This window comes from Gymnoscopelus microlampas (assembly GCF_963454915.1).
Source record: "Gymnoscopelus microlampas genome assembly, chromosome: 6".
NCBI classification, from domain to species: Eukaryota; Metazoa; Chordata; class Actinopteri; order Myctophiformes; family Myctophidae; genus Gymnoscopelus; species Gymnoscopelus microlampas.
In genome coordinates this window covers 53,978,686-53,996,591 of record NC_139943.1, presented here as the reverse complement: position 1 = coordinate 53,996,591, position 17,906 = coordinate 53,978,686, and the positions used below count along the sequence as shown (strand labels likewise).

Sequence of the window (17,906 nt, the reverse complement as noted above, 5' to 3'; positions counted from 1 at the left end):
TGTACGATTTGTGCATTTATTTATTTTTTTAATCTAAATTTTATCCCACGATTTTTTAATTTTTTTTTTCACCCAGTGCCAATTGCCTAAACTGTAATCCTGGCCGCTACTCTCCCTCTACCAGCCTGGGGAGAGCCCCAAACTGAGCTCATGCTACCTTCAGCGCATGCGGAGTGAGCAGTTTCCCCGGTAGGACGTAGCACGTGGAAGGAACACGTTATTCCAACCAGTTCCCTTCCCCTCCATCAGGCGCCCCGGCTGACCAGGGAGAGGCAGTATAGTGACCAGGATTACTGCATGTTTTTGTGAGGGTACCTACCCTCAGTGGTGGAAAGTAACTAAGTACAGTTACTTAAGTACTGTACTTAAGTACAATTTTGAGGTATTTGTACTTTACTTGAGTATTTCAAATTTCCAATACTTCTACTTCTACTCCACTACATCTCAGAGGCAAATATTGTACTTTTACTCCACTACAATTATTTGAAAACTTTAGTTACTTTTCAGATATACATTTTTATATTATAAAACACACATTAACCACTTTAGCCTTATTTTATATCTAGGCTATTTGAAAATAGCCGATCTACAAGCACACAACGCGTCGCGATGCGACGCGTTGTGTGCTTGTAGATCGGCTATTTTCACATATTTTAGTACTTTTACTTTTGGTACTTTAAGTACATTTTGATGCCAATACTTTTGCACTTACTCAAGTAAAATTCCAGACTTTTACTTGTAATGGAGTACTTCTACATTGCAGTATTGGTACTTTTACTCAAGTAAAGGAATTGATTACTTTTTCCACCACTGCCTACCCTATAGGTCCTAGGAGACAATGGGAGAACATGCAAACTCCACACAGAAAGGCCCTTTCGCCAATGTACGCACATTTTAGCGTCTTCCGACCATAAACCTTCCTCTGACAGATGATCACGAAAAGCTTTATTCAGAGAGCATAGAGGGGTTTTTGGGCATCACGCCATGGGGCTCCATCGCGGTCGGGGCTCCGTCTCAACGCTCTCTGGGATAACACTGCATCACTCACACGCTCCAGGCAGGGGGACGGCATGCGGGCCTAGCTGTCCTCCGTCTCCGGGGCTGCCACAGACGAGTATAGTCGGGTCACAGTGATGATGGAGCGTGTCCTGAGGGCGGCCAGGGACACTCCATCATAACCATCAGCCCACTTCACCGCGGCGCCGGGATTTACGAGCACATTTGTTTCATTTTTGTTGGGGAGGCGAGGCCCTTACTTTGTCACCTTCCCCTCCTCCTCCTCTCCTGCTGCCTTCTTATTGTTTGTGTGGTTATTTATCCCATTCAATCCGGGAACGCATCCTCTGTCATTTAAGATTTATTTGGCTACTCAAAAATAGCAGATGTACGAGCTTGTAGATCTGCTATTTTTGAAAAATCGTGAAAATGTGCGCAAATATTTAAATATATATTTTTTGAAGCGAACATTTGTAAAATATGGCGTTCCAGGGACCCCCCCAGAAGCAAAGATTTGAGTTACAAATGTTATGAAATAAAAAAATATATATTCAAAGATTTGCACAAATGTTCACGATTTTTCAAAAATAGCAGTTCTACAAGCTCATAGTGCGGCACTCGGTGCCGCGCTATGAGCTTGTATGTCTGCTATTTTTGAATAGCCAAATAAATCTTATAATAAGAGATGCGAACCCCGGATTGAATGGGTTATTGATGAGAGGTGCTGCAGTATGGCGCATGGGCACCCCCGTGTCCCCCCCCCTCTTGTTTGACCACTGGTCCTGTAGTGGATTTATGGATATTATTTATTGATGAGTGTCCCCAGTGGTGGAAAAAGTACTCAAATGCTTTACTTAAGTAAAAGTACCAATACTGCAATATAGAAATACTCTGATTCTTGGAAAACATGCCATGAAAAGACCATGAATCCACGCATTTGCATTGACAAAGCATTGGCAGATTCCGCCCCAGAGGTAAAATAAAAGTGCCGTGGGGCCGTGCCCTTACAAGTAAAAGTCCAGATTTCAAAATGCACTTGAGTAAAAGTACAAAAGTATTGGCATCAAAATGTACTTAAAGACGGGGTGCCGTGATTTTCAGTGATTCCCCCCCCCCCCCTAAAACATAATCATCAGGTATTATGGTTATACAAGGAGGAAGATTTTTTTTCAAAAAAGTGTACAGAAATTGTTAAAATTATGTTTTTATGTGGACACGCCTCCAGTTCCTGGTTCTCACCTTAGCACCTCCTCCACCACCTTAGCACCACCCACCTGTCCTAGTCCCTCCTCCTCCTCATGCCCACACCTGTTGTGTTATGATAATGAGGTATGTTTTTACTATGTCACTAAAGCGCTGTTTTTCTATTGGCACGTTTGACCCTCAAGGTTTCAGCCTCCAGGTAGAAACTCAAAATAGTCAGAGAAGACGTGAATCACCATAAACACACCACCAGGGGGCTTAATGAAGTTCTATCAACCTCATAGAAAAACAGAAAAAGTGCAAAACCATGGCACCACCTCTTTAAAGTACTGAAATGTTTGAAAATAGCAGATTTACAAGCTGACAACTGCGACGCGTTGTGAGCTTGTAGGTATAAAATAGGGCTAAAATGGTTAATGTATGTTTCATAATATCATAATTTATGTCTGAAAAGTAACTAGAAACTAAAGTTTTCAAATAAATGTAGTAAAAGTACAATATTTGCCTCTGAGATGTATTAGTGGAGTAGAAGTAAAATATTGGACATTTGAAATACTAAATACTAAAGTACAAATACCTGAAAATAGTACAGTACTTGATTATGTACTTAGTTACTTTCCACCACTGCGTGCCCCCCCTCTTGTTTGACCCCTGGTCCACTGCGTGGAGTTATGGATATTATTTATTGATAAAGGGTTCTGCAGTATATCCTGTGTGCCAGCATGGCACCACTTCCTCTCTCTTGTTTGATCACTGCATGGTTCCTGTGTTTGTGCAGAGTTATGGATACCTGTGAGTTGCCACAAGTTCTTAGAAATCTAGTCTCTCATTATTTGAGGAACAAATATACACTTCCCAAAAAAACGCCATAGAAACATAGAAGATCTACAAGCACATAACACATCGAGTCAGCAACGCGTTATGGGCTAATAATATGATTGGGTGGAACTCCTGGGCCACGCCAGCCTGTGATTCGGTCACTAGGCTGGTATTCAGATGATAGACAAGTCAGCGGGCCAATGTGATGTCTGTCTAATCTGTGGGGCCGGTGCTACTCAAGGATTGGCCATTTCAGATGAGAGACAAGCCAGTGGGCCAATTACATGAGTTATATTTACTTTGTGTGCCACCCAGACCCAAAAAGGTGTTACCAATAATAATACTAATTAAGGCTCTGTTCCATTTAGTGTGGCACAGTGGTCTCTTATTTTCAAGGACCCCCATAACTCTGAGAGTGTACAAATGGACCCGTGAGGGTCCATTTGGTTCCATTTGTACACTCTCCGAGTTACAGACCGACCATAAGGGGCCATTTGGGAACCAAAATGGAGTGTTTCTAGTGAGCCAACATGCACAATATCAACACCCTGACCAGAATGGAACAGAGCCTTCATTAGTATCATTGGTAACACCTGTGAAGGAAGTAAGAAGAGGCCCAATATCTTTCCAATATGGCTGCTGTGCATAGAGCCTATTGAATTGTTAATAATTGAAGGTATACACCGTCACAGTACACAGACACAGTGTGTACTTCTGCTGTTGCCATTTGCCAATGATGATAAAGCCATATCATTGAAATGTGAACGCTACGTAATTGCAGTGTTCATTATGGGGCTCTGCAAGTCTTTTCTCTCTGTATGCATTTTAATTATAGAAAACACAATGATAGACTTTGTGACAATGAAATCACCCCCGGAGGGGCTATTAATATCAGCCAGGATCCATCACGTTGAGCCCATCAGCCCACCGCTCGCAGCCATATAGGAAGAAATTGAACATGCCTGTTCTGGTGTGTTCTTTATTGGTGATATCCCTCACTGACCGTGGGGCCGTGGCCCGATGAGAGCCATAAACAGTGGTGGAAGAAGTAGGATATTTTACTTAAGTAAAAGTAGCAATACATCAATATAAAGATACTCTGCAAGTAAAAGGCCTGTGTTCAAAATGTTACTTGAGTAAAAGTACAAAAGTATTGGCATGAAAATATACTTAAAGTACCAAAAGTAAAAGTACTAAGATGTTTGAAAATAGCAGATGTACAAGCTCGTAGTTGAGTAAAAGTACAAAAGTATTGGCATGAAAATATACTTAAAGTACCAAAAGTAAAAGTACTAAGATGTTTGAAAATAGCAGATCTACAACGCGTCGCGAAGCGACACGTTGTGAGCTTGTAGATCTGCTATTTTCAAATAGCCTATGTATAAAATAGGGCTGAAGTGGTTAATGTTTGTTTTATAATGTAATAATTTATATCTGCAAAGTAACTAGTAACTAAAGTTTTCAAATAATTGTAGTTGAGTAAAAGTACAATATTTGCCTCTGAGATGTAGTGGAGTAGAAGTAAAAGTACTGAAAATGGGAAATACTCCAGTAAAATCCTCAAAAGTGTACTTAAGTACAGTACTTAAGTAAATGTACTTAGTTACTTTACGCCACCGTTTATTGGTGATATCCCTCACTGACCGTGGGGCCCAATGAGAGACATAAACCATAGTGAAACACGACACACCTCCCTGTGATGTCTCTGTGTCTCTCTCTGCGCTATTTACTGCAAATTACCACCAAGACCCCAAGACAACTGGAAAACTCATTAGTGCTGAGTAATGAGCCTCCCACTAATAGAGAGAGCGGAGGAAGATAAAGCAACATTGAAGAAAGGAGAAAAAAAGAAGAAAGAATTATGCTTTCAATCACAGACTGTTTGGCATTTTTCAATTTTAATTAAATATTCACTAATCTGGTTGAAAGGCTCCTGAGCTTTACATCTATAATAGAACGTGGCTATGACAGCAACAACCAGCGGTGGGAAAAGTATATTCTTTACTTGAAGGGATATTTCACTTTAAAAAAAAACGTTGGGTAATTTTATCGTCTACTCAGGCTTTTGTGAGCCCCCCAGACCGTTTTTAAGTTGCTTGATTCAGTATTTAGATATTTGATATTCATTCTTTATCGGAAACGCCCCCTTCCTATACAAGGCTGACCAGGGGGAGAGACCTTATCAGTTTAATAAGGGACACGTCTTTTAGTTTCCAAATAAAGGACGATTCCGTGTTTTAAGGGATGGTTTTCAACCCTACAAAGCAGGGACATGTTGTTTCGGCTTCCTGTTCTGCAAGACACTGTGCTAATAAAACCAATACTGAACAGAAGGATAAACGTTACAATGCTTTATTGGTGATATAGTGAGAGTAAGTTCAACTATAATTGGGTTGTAATTTACCATGATTGTCCTATGCCTCATTTATTTTTTACATGTTTCCTTTTTATTGCTTCTATGCTTTATTTCTTTTTAAATGCCTTTCTTTGAGTTTAATTTCCTTATGTCCCTGGTACCCCCCCCCCCCCCCCCCCCTCAAGGGGTCCTTGGCAGGGTTCTGCATCTGAAATAAAATAATTTCTTACACAAGCCATCATTTTCATTTGCCTATAAACATGGCAAGCTCTTCATTTGAAGTGTCTCTCATCACTATTACTATATATATTGTCTCTGTCGGGTGGAAACCTCATAGATAGATAGATAATTGTATTTCTGTGTCCTGCACACAAAGTGTCCAACCCTCATGGGTTTATAAGACACCATTTTACGCGTACAGCATGTTTTACAATTATATTCAGATAATACATTCAATTACATCTCAGAATCATACAGAGTGTTCTGTCTTCTCTCCCAAGCTTGACAAATACAATCTGCCACAACAAAAGCTCCTTTAACTAAACATATCTCAGGTTTTTCATAATCATCTAACTCAAGGAAATCACCACAAATAGAAGACATCTTATTAACAAATACCTCCCTTATATCATCATATTTAGAGCAATACAATTAAAAGTGTACCTCATTTTCAATTTCACCAAGTTCACAAAACAAACGGTATCTCTCTTCCTCTGGAGTAGCATTAAACCTGCCAGTCTCCAGAGCTAATGGTAATGTGTCCAAAACTGTTACTTCAGGGTTCACATAGAAAAATAGCAAAGGGAGCAGATCTACAAGCTCACGCTAGATCTGCTACTTTTGTGTGACGCTATAGCAGTGGTGAAAAAAAGTAGGCTACCCATTTTTTTTACTTAAGTAAAAGTATCAATACTGCGATGTAGAAATACTCTGTTACAAGTAAAAGTCCGGTGGCGACGCATTGTGAGCTTGTAGATCTGCTATTTTCAAATGGCTGAAATGTATATAGGGCTGAAGTGGTTGATGCATGTTTTGTAATAATAATCAAAATCTACAAAGTAACTAGTAACTACATTTTTCAAATAATTGTAGTGGAGTAAAAGTACAATAATTTGCCTCTGAGATGTAGTGGAGTAGAGTAAAAGTACTGAACATTGGGAATAAGTAAAAAATACCTCAAAATGAAGTACTTTAGTAAATGTGCTCAGTTACTATACACCACTGCACTGTAGTATGATGAAGTAGGGTGTTAATTTACAAAAAAAAACATTAAGTATTATTACATTAAGTTTCTGCCCGACAACAACAATATATATAATTGTGCCAATGACCTGTGACACCCATACACATATTTGCTTTGGCAATGTAAACTTATTTCTCATGCCAATAAAGCTCCTTTGAATTGGATTGAATTGACACCCTGCGTTATGTGTCACTCACTGGTAATAACTGGCATCACTTTGAATTTACAGTCTAAATAACATGTCACGGTTTCCTTCCATTTTAATGGAACGGTTGAGGATGGATTGTGACTTCTGAGTATTTATCTTCATAAGGTACATTTATCAATCATACATACAGTATATCAGTCTCATATTTTCACTGTTGATTATTAGTATACCTACAGACCATCCATATCCATTGCCGATAGATGTGCATGATGCATCCATACAGTACATATCTGGTGAGGCATTTCTACTTATTTTATTGATATAATACACATTATGTTAACTCAGTCAGTCAGATGCATATAGTCAGACTCCAAATCTATTTATATTTGATTATATCTCTCTACTGTAGCCTATACCTATCCTGTGTTTCACACGTTCTGGATATTTCACTTTCAAACATGTTTGGGGTCCTTTTAAAGTCTACTCGGGCCCATTGTAAATTCAAACTCCATCATTGAAAACACCCGTCCTTGGTTCTGGTGACTGGTATTGTCCTTCTAATACATGAGGGGGCCGTGTTTCTTTTCAGTTATGTTTTTCATTTATTTCATTTTTTTTTTCATTTTCCAAAAAATAATCATAAAAAAATCCAGGAAAAAAGTAATTGAAAAAAACATGGTCTCCTCACACATTAGAAGGCCATGCAGTCACCAGAACCAAGGACAGGTGTTTTCAATGAATCTAACATGGTTAAAATTGAGTTAACAGAGTATTTCTACATTGTGGAATAGATACTTTTACTGAAGTAAAACATTTGAGTACTTCTTCCTCCACCACTGCTTATTATGTGATATTACATCATCTCAGTCTCAGAGCTGTCAGTCAGTCTCATCAGCACCAGACCAGAGTAGACCTACATGGTAACCGGAAGACTCGCCCCAAAAGAAAACACGCTCACCCCCATTTTTTTTCGCAGACCGCTCGCCCCCAGCGGTTCTTGTATTCTTGAATTTGTTTTACTGAGGATAAGGTAAGGAATACGTTTAGGTTTAGGCATAGTTTTACTGAGGTTACGTTTAGGAATATGTTTAGGGTACTTTTACTGAGGTTACGTTTAGGAATAAGGTTACAGTAGGTTTAGGCACCGTTTTACTGAGGTTACGTTTAGCAATAAGGTTAGGTTTAGGCATAGTGAACTGAGATCACGTTTAGGAATAAGGTTACAGTAGGTTTAGGCACCGTTTTATTGAGGTTACGTCTAGGAATAAGGGTAGGTTTGTTTAGGCATAGTTTTACTGAGGTTACGTCTAGGAATAAGGGTAGGTTTAGGCATAGTTTTACTGAGGTTACGTCAAGGAATAAGGGTAGGTTTAGGCATAGTTTTACTGAGGTTACGTCAAGGAATAAGGGTAGGTTTAGGCATAGTTTTACTGAGGTTATATAGACGGATTTCCGCGCGACGTCATCACAGAGCAGAATGCGCAATCTGCGCATGCCTGGGGGAAAGGCGCGTTCGAAAATACAGCCCTGAGCGGCAGTGAGCGCACTGGCCAATACAAACTAATAGGCGAGTGTGCTCCGGTGCGTAATTTCCAAACGCACCCATAGGCTTCCCCCCGCAGCTGCGCGGTCATATTCCTCTCATGTTTACTAACAGGAAACCCGTCTATAGGTTTAGGGAATACCAGGTGGCGACCGTTCCGAGGTCGCCGGATTTGACCCGGGGCGACTGTGTTTTGGGGCGAGCGTTTTGGTATTCGACTTACGCACGGGGGTTGGTTGGTCTTCATGACGCGCATGCGCACCACGGCAACACCAACATAATTTCGAACATAAGAGAGGGAAGAGAATCCAACTGAGCTGTGCATACAACACTAGTAAGTTATATTTCTGCCTCTTATTTACTCTTACACCATTTAAAGTTGTTCTCTTCGTCTGTTGTTAAGAAGCCTTTTGATCCGGTTGGTTAGTTCATGTTATCCTACTTTAGTTTTAATCCCTATGTGCCTGTTGTTGTTGGGCAGATAACTATGCTAGCCATGGAGCCAAGACGGACAGTCATGGATGAACTTCAACATAGAGTTTGCACGTTCTCCATTTACAACCTGTACATCTACATACACGTTCAGATTTCAAATATAAAGTGCTCACCTCATGGCCACGGATGTTACAACAATGTACGGTCCCACAGAAGTACCCGCATCTTCGGTATTGTTCAACAAAAAGCAGTTTAATCCGATCGGTGGCCAACTTCAACTGCTTTCAACTACTGACCCTATCGGTTTTGAGGCGTATTGAACTCCTCTGATACATTATAACTTCATGAGAAAATGGCCACCGATCGGATTAAAATGCTTTTTATTGAACACTACGGAAGATGCGGGTACTTCTGAGGCCCCGTACATAATTTTAACATCCGTGGCCATGAGGTAAGGACTTTATATTTGAAATTTGAACGTTTATGTAGCTGTACGGACGAAAAAGACAGAACGTGCAAACACCATGTTGCATTTCATCCATGACTGACATGACAGTCACGCATCAGGGCTAGTTATGAGCCCGCAGTTTTAGCAACAAGAAGATTAACTTTGACACCAGCCCAAAACAAAGCAAAGCATTTAAGTGTCATGTTGTTTGTGTCAGACATAATGGAGTGTGTTTGCTCACTAAGGAGGAACACAAAGCAACACGCAGAGGTTTTCAAAAGTGTTGAAACACAGTGTTGTTGTCAGCGGTTAGTTAGCTCAGTAACGGCTGGTTTGTATTTACTGCTCCGTGCTCGGATCCGGTCTAGAGGTAGTGTATCCGGTAGCTTTGCGCATCCACGTATACAGATCGTTTCCCGTATCCGGTTCTAGACCGGATCTTTAACTTGCAAAGCAAATTGATCCCAGTCTTAAGTTAAGTTAGCAGCTAAAGCTTGAGTAGCTACTGTAACAGGAGTAGTGTACAGCAGTGGTTCCAAACTGGGGGTCAGGATCCAAAGGGGAGGGGGGGGGGGGGGTTCCCCAGATTATTAGTTTAATGTGTAATTGTTTTTTTTTTTTCACTCAACAGTACACAAACCAACATACAGTAACTTACAGGGTATATGCACATTTCTAAAGTTAAAATGTAATACCTTTTTTAATATCAAATTGGCCAAATTGGCAAATATTACGTAAGGAAGAGGCACACATTGCGAAAATAGCCGATCTACAAGCTCACAGTTGCAACGCCTCAGTGTTGTGAGCTGGTAGATAGGCCCGAGTCAAACTAAATGTAAATGTCTACAATTCCAAGTGCTTTTGAGGGTGGTGGGTCCCCAGTTCAAATATGATTATTTTGGGTTCAAATATGATTATTTTGGGGGGTCGTGGCCTGAACTGTTCTTTAACTGGACCTTTATTCATCCAATTTCACTCAGTTAAAAGACTTGAACAGGAACCAACATGGTGTCCTTACTCCCTAGTAAAGAATTGGACAGACTTGATAGACTAATGAGCTATCATTCAGAAACCCACTGTTGTGGGACTAGGCCAGCAGACAATACAGTTGTGGATGGATGGATAGTCATTATAGATCTTTTATAGATAAATAATAGATGGATATATATACGCTGTATGTATACTATATATAATGTTTCTGTCTGCCTGTCTTGTCTATCTAGCAGTTTTTGGGATTATTTTTTATTATATAAATGAATCGACACAAAACTATTCTGATAGATTTATATAATGTATTTATATAATACTTTATACATTGATAAGTCTGATTATCAACTTAACTCTGTTCATTGTACACGAATGGTGGTGTACAGAAATAGAAAAATAGCCGATCTACATGCTCACAACACATTTTGATAATAATCTGTGATATTGATTTGAAGTCATATCGCCCAGACCTACTGTCTGTCTGTCTGTTTTTAGAATATCTAGATACTTTTTTTTATTTTTATGTTTGTTCATCCACATTTTCCCCTGTTGTTCAACAACATCCCCCACAACATCACTGGGGAATCTATTCAACTGATGTTTTATTATTTCCCTCCCTGATTCACTACAGTCCAGAGGCTCCAACTTCAAGTACCCTTTGAAAGTGCGTAGGAATATTTATACGCTTGGGCAGCATGGGGGTTGCTTATTCTCTCTTTTTTACCCCTCGCAAAAGTTCAGCGCACTCAGATTTTGAAGTGGATAGGAAACTGCATGCTGTGGAATAGATCACACAATGCAAGATCTTGACAGCAATGGCAGGTACAGTATGCAGTGTACAGCACCAGCGTTGCCATGTCTGCTTTTTATAAGCGACTTTGGGCTTGTTTTTCTTTAGAGTCGCTTGTGAATATTGGTAGTTGTGGGTTGCGTTTTTTTGGCCTTGTTTCCTAAGCGTAGTCACTTTGCTTAGTTGCTTGTTTCCTAATGTTGTTTAAACCAGTGGTTCTCAATCATTTACATGTCATTTACCCCCAAATTAATGTGTATTTGTGTTGTTAAAATGTTTTGACAAATGTTCAAGATGTGTTTGAAAATAGAAGATCTACAAACTCACAACGCGTCGCGATGAGCTTGTAGATTTGCTATTTTCAATTAGCCGCTGCACAATAGGTTTAAAGTGCTCGCGTGGCCTATATAGTCGCTTCATTTGGGCTTGTTTTCATAGACCTGGTGGCTTATTTCTCTCGCAAAATCTGGCAACACTAGTAGTTACTACTGTATGTATTCTGCAGTGGTGGTGGCGGCATCATGGCAAGGAAATGAAAATGTTGTCTACCAGAGAAAAATAAGCTTAATATAGAAGACAGTCAAATGGGGAAATAAAAGTTTTAGAATAAAAATAAACTAGGTGAATATAGCCTGTCTGCACTAGATATGGAAGCTAAAGAAAACAAACGCCAATCACTAACTTTAGAATATATTATCCTATAGTTTTATTACAATTGCAGTTGTTACCAAAGTTTGCACTCAAACTGTGGCAGACATCTTTATTAGGGCTGCAACTATCTATTATATTCTTAGCGATTATTCTATCAATTACTTTTTGATTAACTCAATTAATTCATTGAGAAGCGCATTTTATTTCTGATGAACATACAAATCAATGCGGAAAAAGTCGCTCCTGGACAGATTTTTTTCAAGTAGTCCGGTTCGGTTGCGTTGGTCTGGAAGCTCATTCCACTAGTGCGGACCAAACATCCTCACTATGTTCTACCAGAAAACCTGGGTCTTGCTTTGCTTCCAAGAGTTCAGTTCACTGTATGTGAGAACAGAATCCGACCCAAATAGGAAGTGTACCAAAAGACAATCAATGATAGAGGACATTTAATTAGCTAGATTTTCAGGCCGCTATGCAGCCTTCGAACCTAGTTCTGTGTTGCGCTGATAAGAGCAATGGTCACCGAAATATGGCCATTTGAAGTGTTAAACACAGAGTGGGCGGGGCGTAAGCAATTACCACCCGTCCCTATTGGCCGTCTAAAAGCACCTACCACGTTTGGGGCCTTTAGCATGCTGGGAACTGGAGCTATGGCTGTTTAAAGCCCAGCCAATAGGAACACAGAGGGGGAGGGGCTTAAGCAATTACTGCCCGTCCCTATTGGTAGTGATGTGCGTATCGATATATCGATCGATTGTCTGAGTATCGTCTTGGGTATCGATACTTAAAAAAAAAACACACCCTGTGTGAAGGAAGCGGTGCCTTTGGGGCGGGGCTTAACTCATTTCAGTTCGTCCCTATTGGTGGTCTGAGTCCACTTACCAAATTTTTACTTGGTAGCATGCTGCAAACTGGAATGATGGCTGTTTAAAGCCCAGCCAATGGGCAGACAGAGGGGGCGGGGCTTAAGTAATTACAGTTCGTCCCTATTGGTGGTTTTAGTCCATGTACAAAATGTGGACTCCCTAGCATGCTGTGAACTTGAGTTATGCCTGTTTAAAGGCCAGCCAATGGGAAGACAGAGGGGGCGGGGCTTCAGCAATTCATGCTCGTCCCTATTGGTGGTCTAAGTCCACATACCAAATTTGGACTTGGTGGCATGCTGCAAACTGGAGTTATAGCTGTTTAAAATCCCGTGCTCATCCCGTGCTTGGGGGTCCCTGGACCCCTCTTTGATAACTTCAGCAATTCATGCTCGTCCCTATTGGTGGTCTAAGTCCACATACCATATGTGGACTTGGTGGCATGCTGCAAACTGGAGTTATAGCTGTTTGAAATCCCGTGCTCATCCCGTGCTTCCACGGACGGACGGACATAACATACGCTGGGGGTCCCTGGACTCCTCTTTGATAACTTCAGCAATTCATGCTCGTCCCGATTGGTGGTCGAAGTCCATATGCCATATTTGGACTTGGTGGCATGCTGCAAACTTCAGTTATAGCTGTTTGAAATCCCGTGCTCATCCCGTGCTTCCACGGACGGACAAACATAACATACGCTGGGGGTCCCTGGACCCCTCTTTGCTAACTTCAGCAATTCATGCTCGTCCCTATTGGTGGTCTAAGTCCACATACCATATTTGGACTTGGTGGCATGCTGCAAACTGGAGTTATAGCTGTTTAAAATCCTGTGCTCATCCCGTGCTTGGGGGTCCCTGGACCCCTCTTTGATAACTTCAGCAATTCATGCTCGTCCCTATTGGTGGTCTAAGTCCACATACCATATTTGGACTTGGTGGCATGCTGCAAACTGGAGTTATAGCTGTTTGAAATCCCGTGCTCATCCCGTGCTTCCACGGACGGACGGACATAACATACGCTGGGGGTCCCTGGACTCCTCTTTGATAACTTCAGCAATGCATGCTCGTCCCTATTGGTGGTCTAAGTCCATATGCCATATTTGGACTTGGTGGCATGCTGCAAACTTCAGTTATAGCTGTTTGAAATCCCGTGCTCATCCTGTGCTTCCACGGACGGACAAACATAACATACGCTGGGGGTCCCTGGACCCCTCTTTGCTAACTTCAGCAATTCATGCTCGTCCCTATTGGTGGTCTAAGTCCACATACCATATTTTTACTTGGTGGCATGCTGCAAACTGGAGTTATAGCTGTGTAAAATCCCGTGCTCATCATCCCGTGCTGATACGGACGGACATACGGACAAAGTCAAGCTTAGAGCGGTTGGCACCGCTAAAAATATCGATATGTTTAAATATACTTCCGTTTCCGGTTTACGGCCGGTTCCGTTTCAGGTACTTCCGTTTCCGGTTTAACGGCATGTCCGGTTCCGTTTCCGTCTGGTTCTGTTTCCGGTTCCGGTATCGGTATCGATATCGGAAAATCAGCCCCAAAAATATCGGTATCGAATTGAAGAAATGTGGTATCGTCACATCACTACCTATTGGCTGTCTAAGAGCACCTACCAAGTTTGGGACCGTTAGCCTGCTGGGAACTGGAGTTATGGCTGTTTAAAGCCCAGCCAATAGGAACACAGAGGGGGAGGGGCTTAAGCAATTACTGCCCGTCCCTATTGGCCGTCTAAGAGCACCTACCACGTTTGGGACCGTTAGCCTGCTGGGAACTGGAGTTATGGCTGTTTAAAGCCCAGCCAATAGGAACACAGAGGGGGAGGGGCTTAAGCAATTACTGCCCGTCTCTATTGGCCTTCTAAGAGCACATACCAAGTTTGGGACCGTTAGCCTGCTGGGAACTGGAGTTATGGCTGTTTAAACCCCTAACTAACCATTATTGTGGGATCGCTTTAGCGATCATTGTGGGATCGCTTTAACTAATGTTATTATTCCACTATTTATTATTCCGCCCGTTTTTTGATAGGCTAAGGTTTGCAGGACGTGCTGTGAATACTCAATACCATCAACATTCTTAGCGATCCCATACTGTTTCTTCAGGAACAGTACTTTCTAGTTACAGAGATGCTCGTAGGCCTGCGTCCTGCGTCGCTGACGCACCATATTGCGAAAGGACGCATTCATGACAACTCTAGTGCGTCCATGGGACGCAGCTCCGATTAGCTCCGATAATATATAATATTTGTCAGCTGTGATCTACATGGACTCTCTCGGTTAGGCACCGTTGGTGGAGAAGTATAACTCTCCGGTTAGACACCGTTGTACTGGAGAAGTATAACTCGGTTAAACGGCGTTGTGTGGCAGAAGCAGCAGCACAGCCCCTCGCTGTTAGTCTACGCTACTCACACACAGAGAGAGAGAGAGACGGCATGAGGACCTGCTCTTAAACGTGTTAAAACGTCTTGGATAGACCACTGTCTGGAATAATAACTGATCATCATACATACAGGTCTACTACTAATCTCTGTTGCTGTTGTCATTTTAAATTGACCAGCCAAAGTAAAATCCCCGATTTTAGAGTGTTCTCCCACTTGCTTGGAGATCAGAGTGATGTATGTGGTGGATTAATGCATGTTGCCAATCAGCTGTGTAACATTAGCAGGTTAACGATGGCTCGTTGATCCTATGCATTTGACCCTGATTTGACCACAAAGGCAAACAAAAGCACTAATTAATGGCAGCTGTAAGTAACCGGTTGTCTATCGTCTGTGTCTTGTGTATGTTTAATAGGCAACTGGATGTTTTCTGTAGCTTAGAGATATCATAACAATTAATTCCCTGAAGAGGGTAGACCCTCTCCCTCATGCTAAACTTAAAGTGACTTATAAGGTTCCACTTCTCCTCAAAAAGACAACTTTATTTTCCTTTCTCAATGACAAGCCTAATAGTATTATTGCATGTTGACTATGTGCAATAACTGCAAGCCAATGTTCATAGGCATTGTCAGTATTTGTCTTCATTATTTCTTGAATTCCTATTTCTTTATTTGCCAATACTTCCACTGTAAGCCAGTGTTTTCAGTCTACACAATAAATAGTAAAAATAAATTCTACATTCATAAATAATACAAAATAAAATAATAATAATGATTAAAAGGTTCTATGATTAAATGTATTCTATTGGTCAAAGGTATGTTAAATCCACCTGTTGCCCACTACTAGTATTTCTTACCATAAGGTGTGCTAATACTACAGAATCATATACATTTGAAAAAATATATTTATGATTTTTTAATATATGTATATATATCGGTATCGGTCTTGAAAAGCAGGAACGGGTCGCACTGATCTAGATCTGCTATTTTCACAATATGTATCTGTGGAACTGAATCAAACTAAATTAAGTGCCTCAACTCCTAATTCCTCAGGGTGGGGGGTCCCCAGTTAAAATATGATTATTTTGGGGGGTCGCTGCCTGAAAAGGTTGAGATCCACTGCATCAGGATATAATGTACACAGTCACACACGCATAGAAGATATGGAGATTGGAGATCAAAGAAAACGATAGGGGGGGGGACGTGTAATTGGGGACCCATAAAATGTCCCTGGGACCCATCTAAAAGACCACCCTTGCATCCCAGGACCCATTACATTGAAAACCTAGCAACATCACTGTAGTTATTATTATTATTCCGCCCGTTTTCGGATTGGTCAAGCTTCACGTGACATCACAACACAATATATAATATAAATAGGTAAGACAGAATTAATCAGGAACGGTACTTTCTAGTGTGATACTATCAACATTCTTAGCGATCCCACACTGTTTCTTCAGGAACAGTACTTTCTAGTTAGTTATTTGTGATTTGCATGGAATTTACAGACTTATGTATGATTTTAACGGAGGATAACTTTCAATTCCATAACTTATTAGGACCATAGATAGTTAAACAAAAAATATGAAGATTTTAAACGCATTTCCATTGTATTATCGCCATGGTAACTTGAAGTGTTACTGAGTGAACCTGTTCTGTCATCAACTGAAGAAAGATGGGATCTGAAATGTAACTGGACGTACAGTGTGACCACATCAGAAAGATGCTGATATGGAAAGTCTGGGAAAAACAAACCACTGGCCCCAGCGTACTGTAAGTCTTACCAGTGTTGCCATGTCTGCTTATTATAAGCGACTTTGGGCTTGTTTTTCTGTAACGTCGCTTACCATATTACAATATTGGTAGTTGCGAGTTCCGTGTAGTGTAGTTGCTTGCTTTCCACATTTTTAAATTATTATTTAAACCAGTGGTTCACAAATATTCTCATGTCATGGATCCCCAAATGAACATGTATTCCTAAGACCCATCTGAAAGTGTTTTGTGCCAGCTGAAGCCCCGTACCAGATTTGTGTTCTGTTGTTAGAATGTTTCAAAAATCATCCAACTATTCCACATTTTATTTCAAGATTTTTTTGAAAATAGCAGATCTCCAAGCTCACAACGTGTCGCAGTATACGGTACCGGTATATAGGTTTAAAGGTCTCATGTCGCTTCATTTGGGCTTGTTTTCATATGCCTGGTTGCTTGTCCCTCTCGCCAAATCTGGCAACACTCTTACATAAACAGCAAAACAGCAGCAACAGCAGCATCTCTTGTCAGCGGTGCCATAATTCCTCTTGCACAGTGGAGATACAGAGACCACAAAGCCCCTCCTGGCATCGTCGGATATGCTTGTCTTTTTGAAGAAGATGTATTCACCCCCCCCCCCCCCCCCCCCGCTTCTGTTGGCTTGCTACCCACCACCTCCCTGTTTAGCCCAAATAGGCAAAACAGGCAAAAGATTAAGCAAATGTGGTACATTTTGAGGTTCTCACACTTAGTATGCCCGATCGTGCACCGAAAATAGCAGCAGATCGACAAGCTCACAACTCGGTCACGGTACGACACGATGTGAGCTTGTAGATTATGCTATTTTCCTGTGCGCGACACCCGTGCTCGACTACGTATAAACCAGGCTTTGATAGTCAGTGAATAGGGAGAAGACAGTTTGTGTTTTTTTCCCCGCAAGGCAATTCACTCAACTGAACACAGCTGTCACTCGTTGTACCCGACATGTTTATTTATCCTTTCCTCCTTTCTTTCTTGCCACGCACAGTTTGTACACCCTATGCCCCTCTGAGAGAGGTTTGTTGTAGACTGTTTTTTGATGTGTGTGTGTGTGTGTGTGTGTGTGTGTCTGTTGTGTGTTGTTTTCATGTGTCACAGTTCCCCTAACCCATTCAATCCGGGAACGCAGCTATGTCATTTTAGATATCGTTGGCAATTCAAAAATAGCAGATATACAATCTCATAGCGCGGTACTTGAGCTTGTAAATCTGCTATTTTTTAAAATGTGTGCAAAAATCTTTGCAAATCAAAAGCA

General features: G+C 41.1%; 1 protein-coding gene across 5 annotated transcripts in view; it reads left to right on the top strand.

The window, feature by feature from the left end:
* Nucleotides 1-8,585: 8,585 nt before the first annotated feature.
* Nucleotides 8,586-17,906, top strand: part of pot1 (protection of telomeres 1 homolog) — a 120,863-nt gene continuing 111,542 nt past the window's right edge. For 3 of the 5 annotated variants that reach the window (XM_084058854.1, XM_084058853.1, XM_084058852.1), the window contains exon 1: nt 10,876-11,000. In XM_084058854.1, the coding sequence (XP_083914980.1) occupies nt 10,975-11,000 (26 nt within the window). In that variant the 5' untranslated portion in view covers nt 10,876-10,974. Of the gene's footprint in view, nt 8,643-10,809; nt 10,843-10,875; nt 11,001-17,906 lie in introns of those variants that run through there. The other 2 variants (XM_084058856.1, XM_084058855.1) reach the window with 2 other exon arrangements.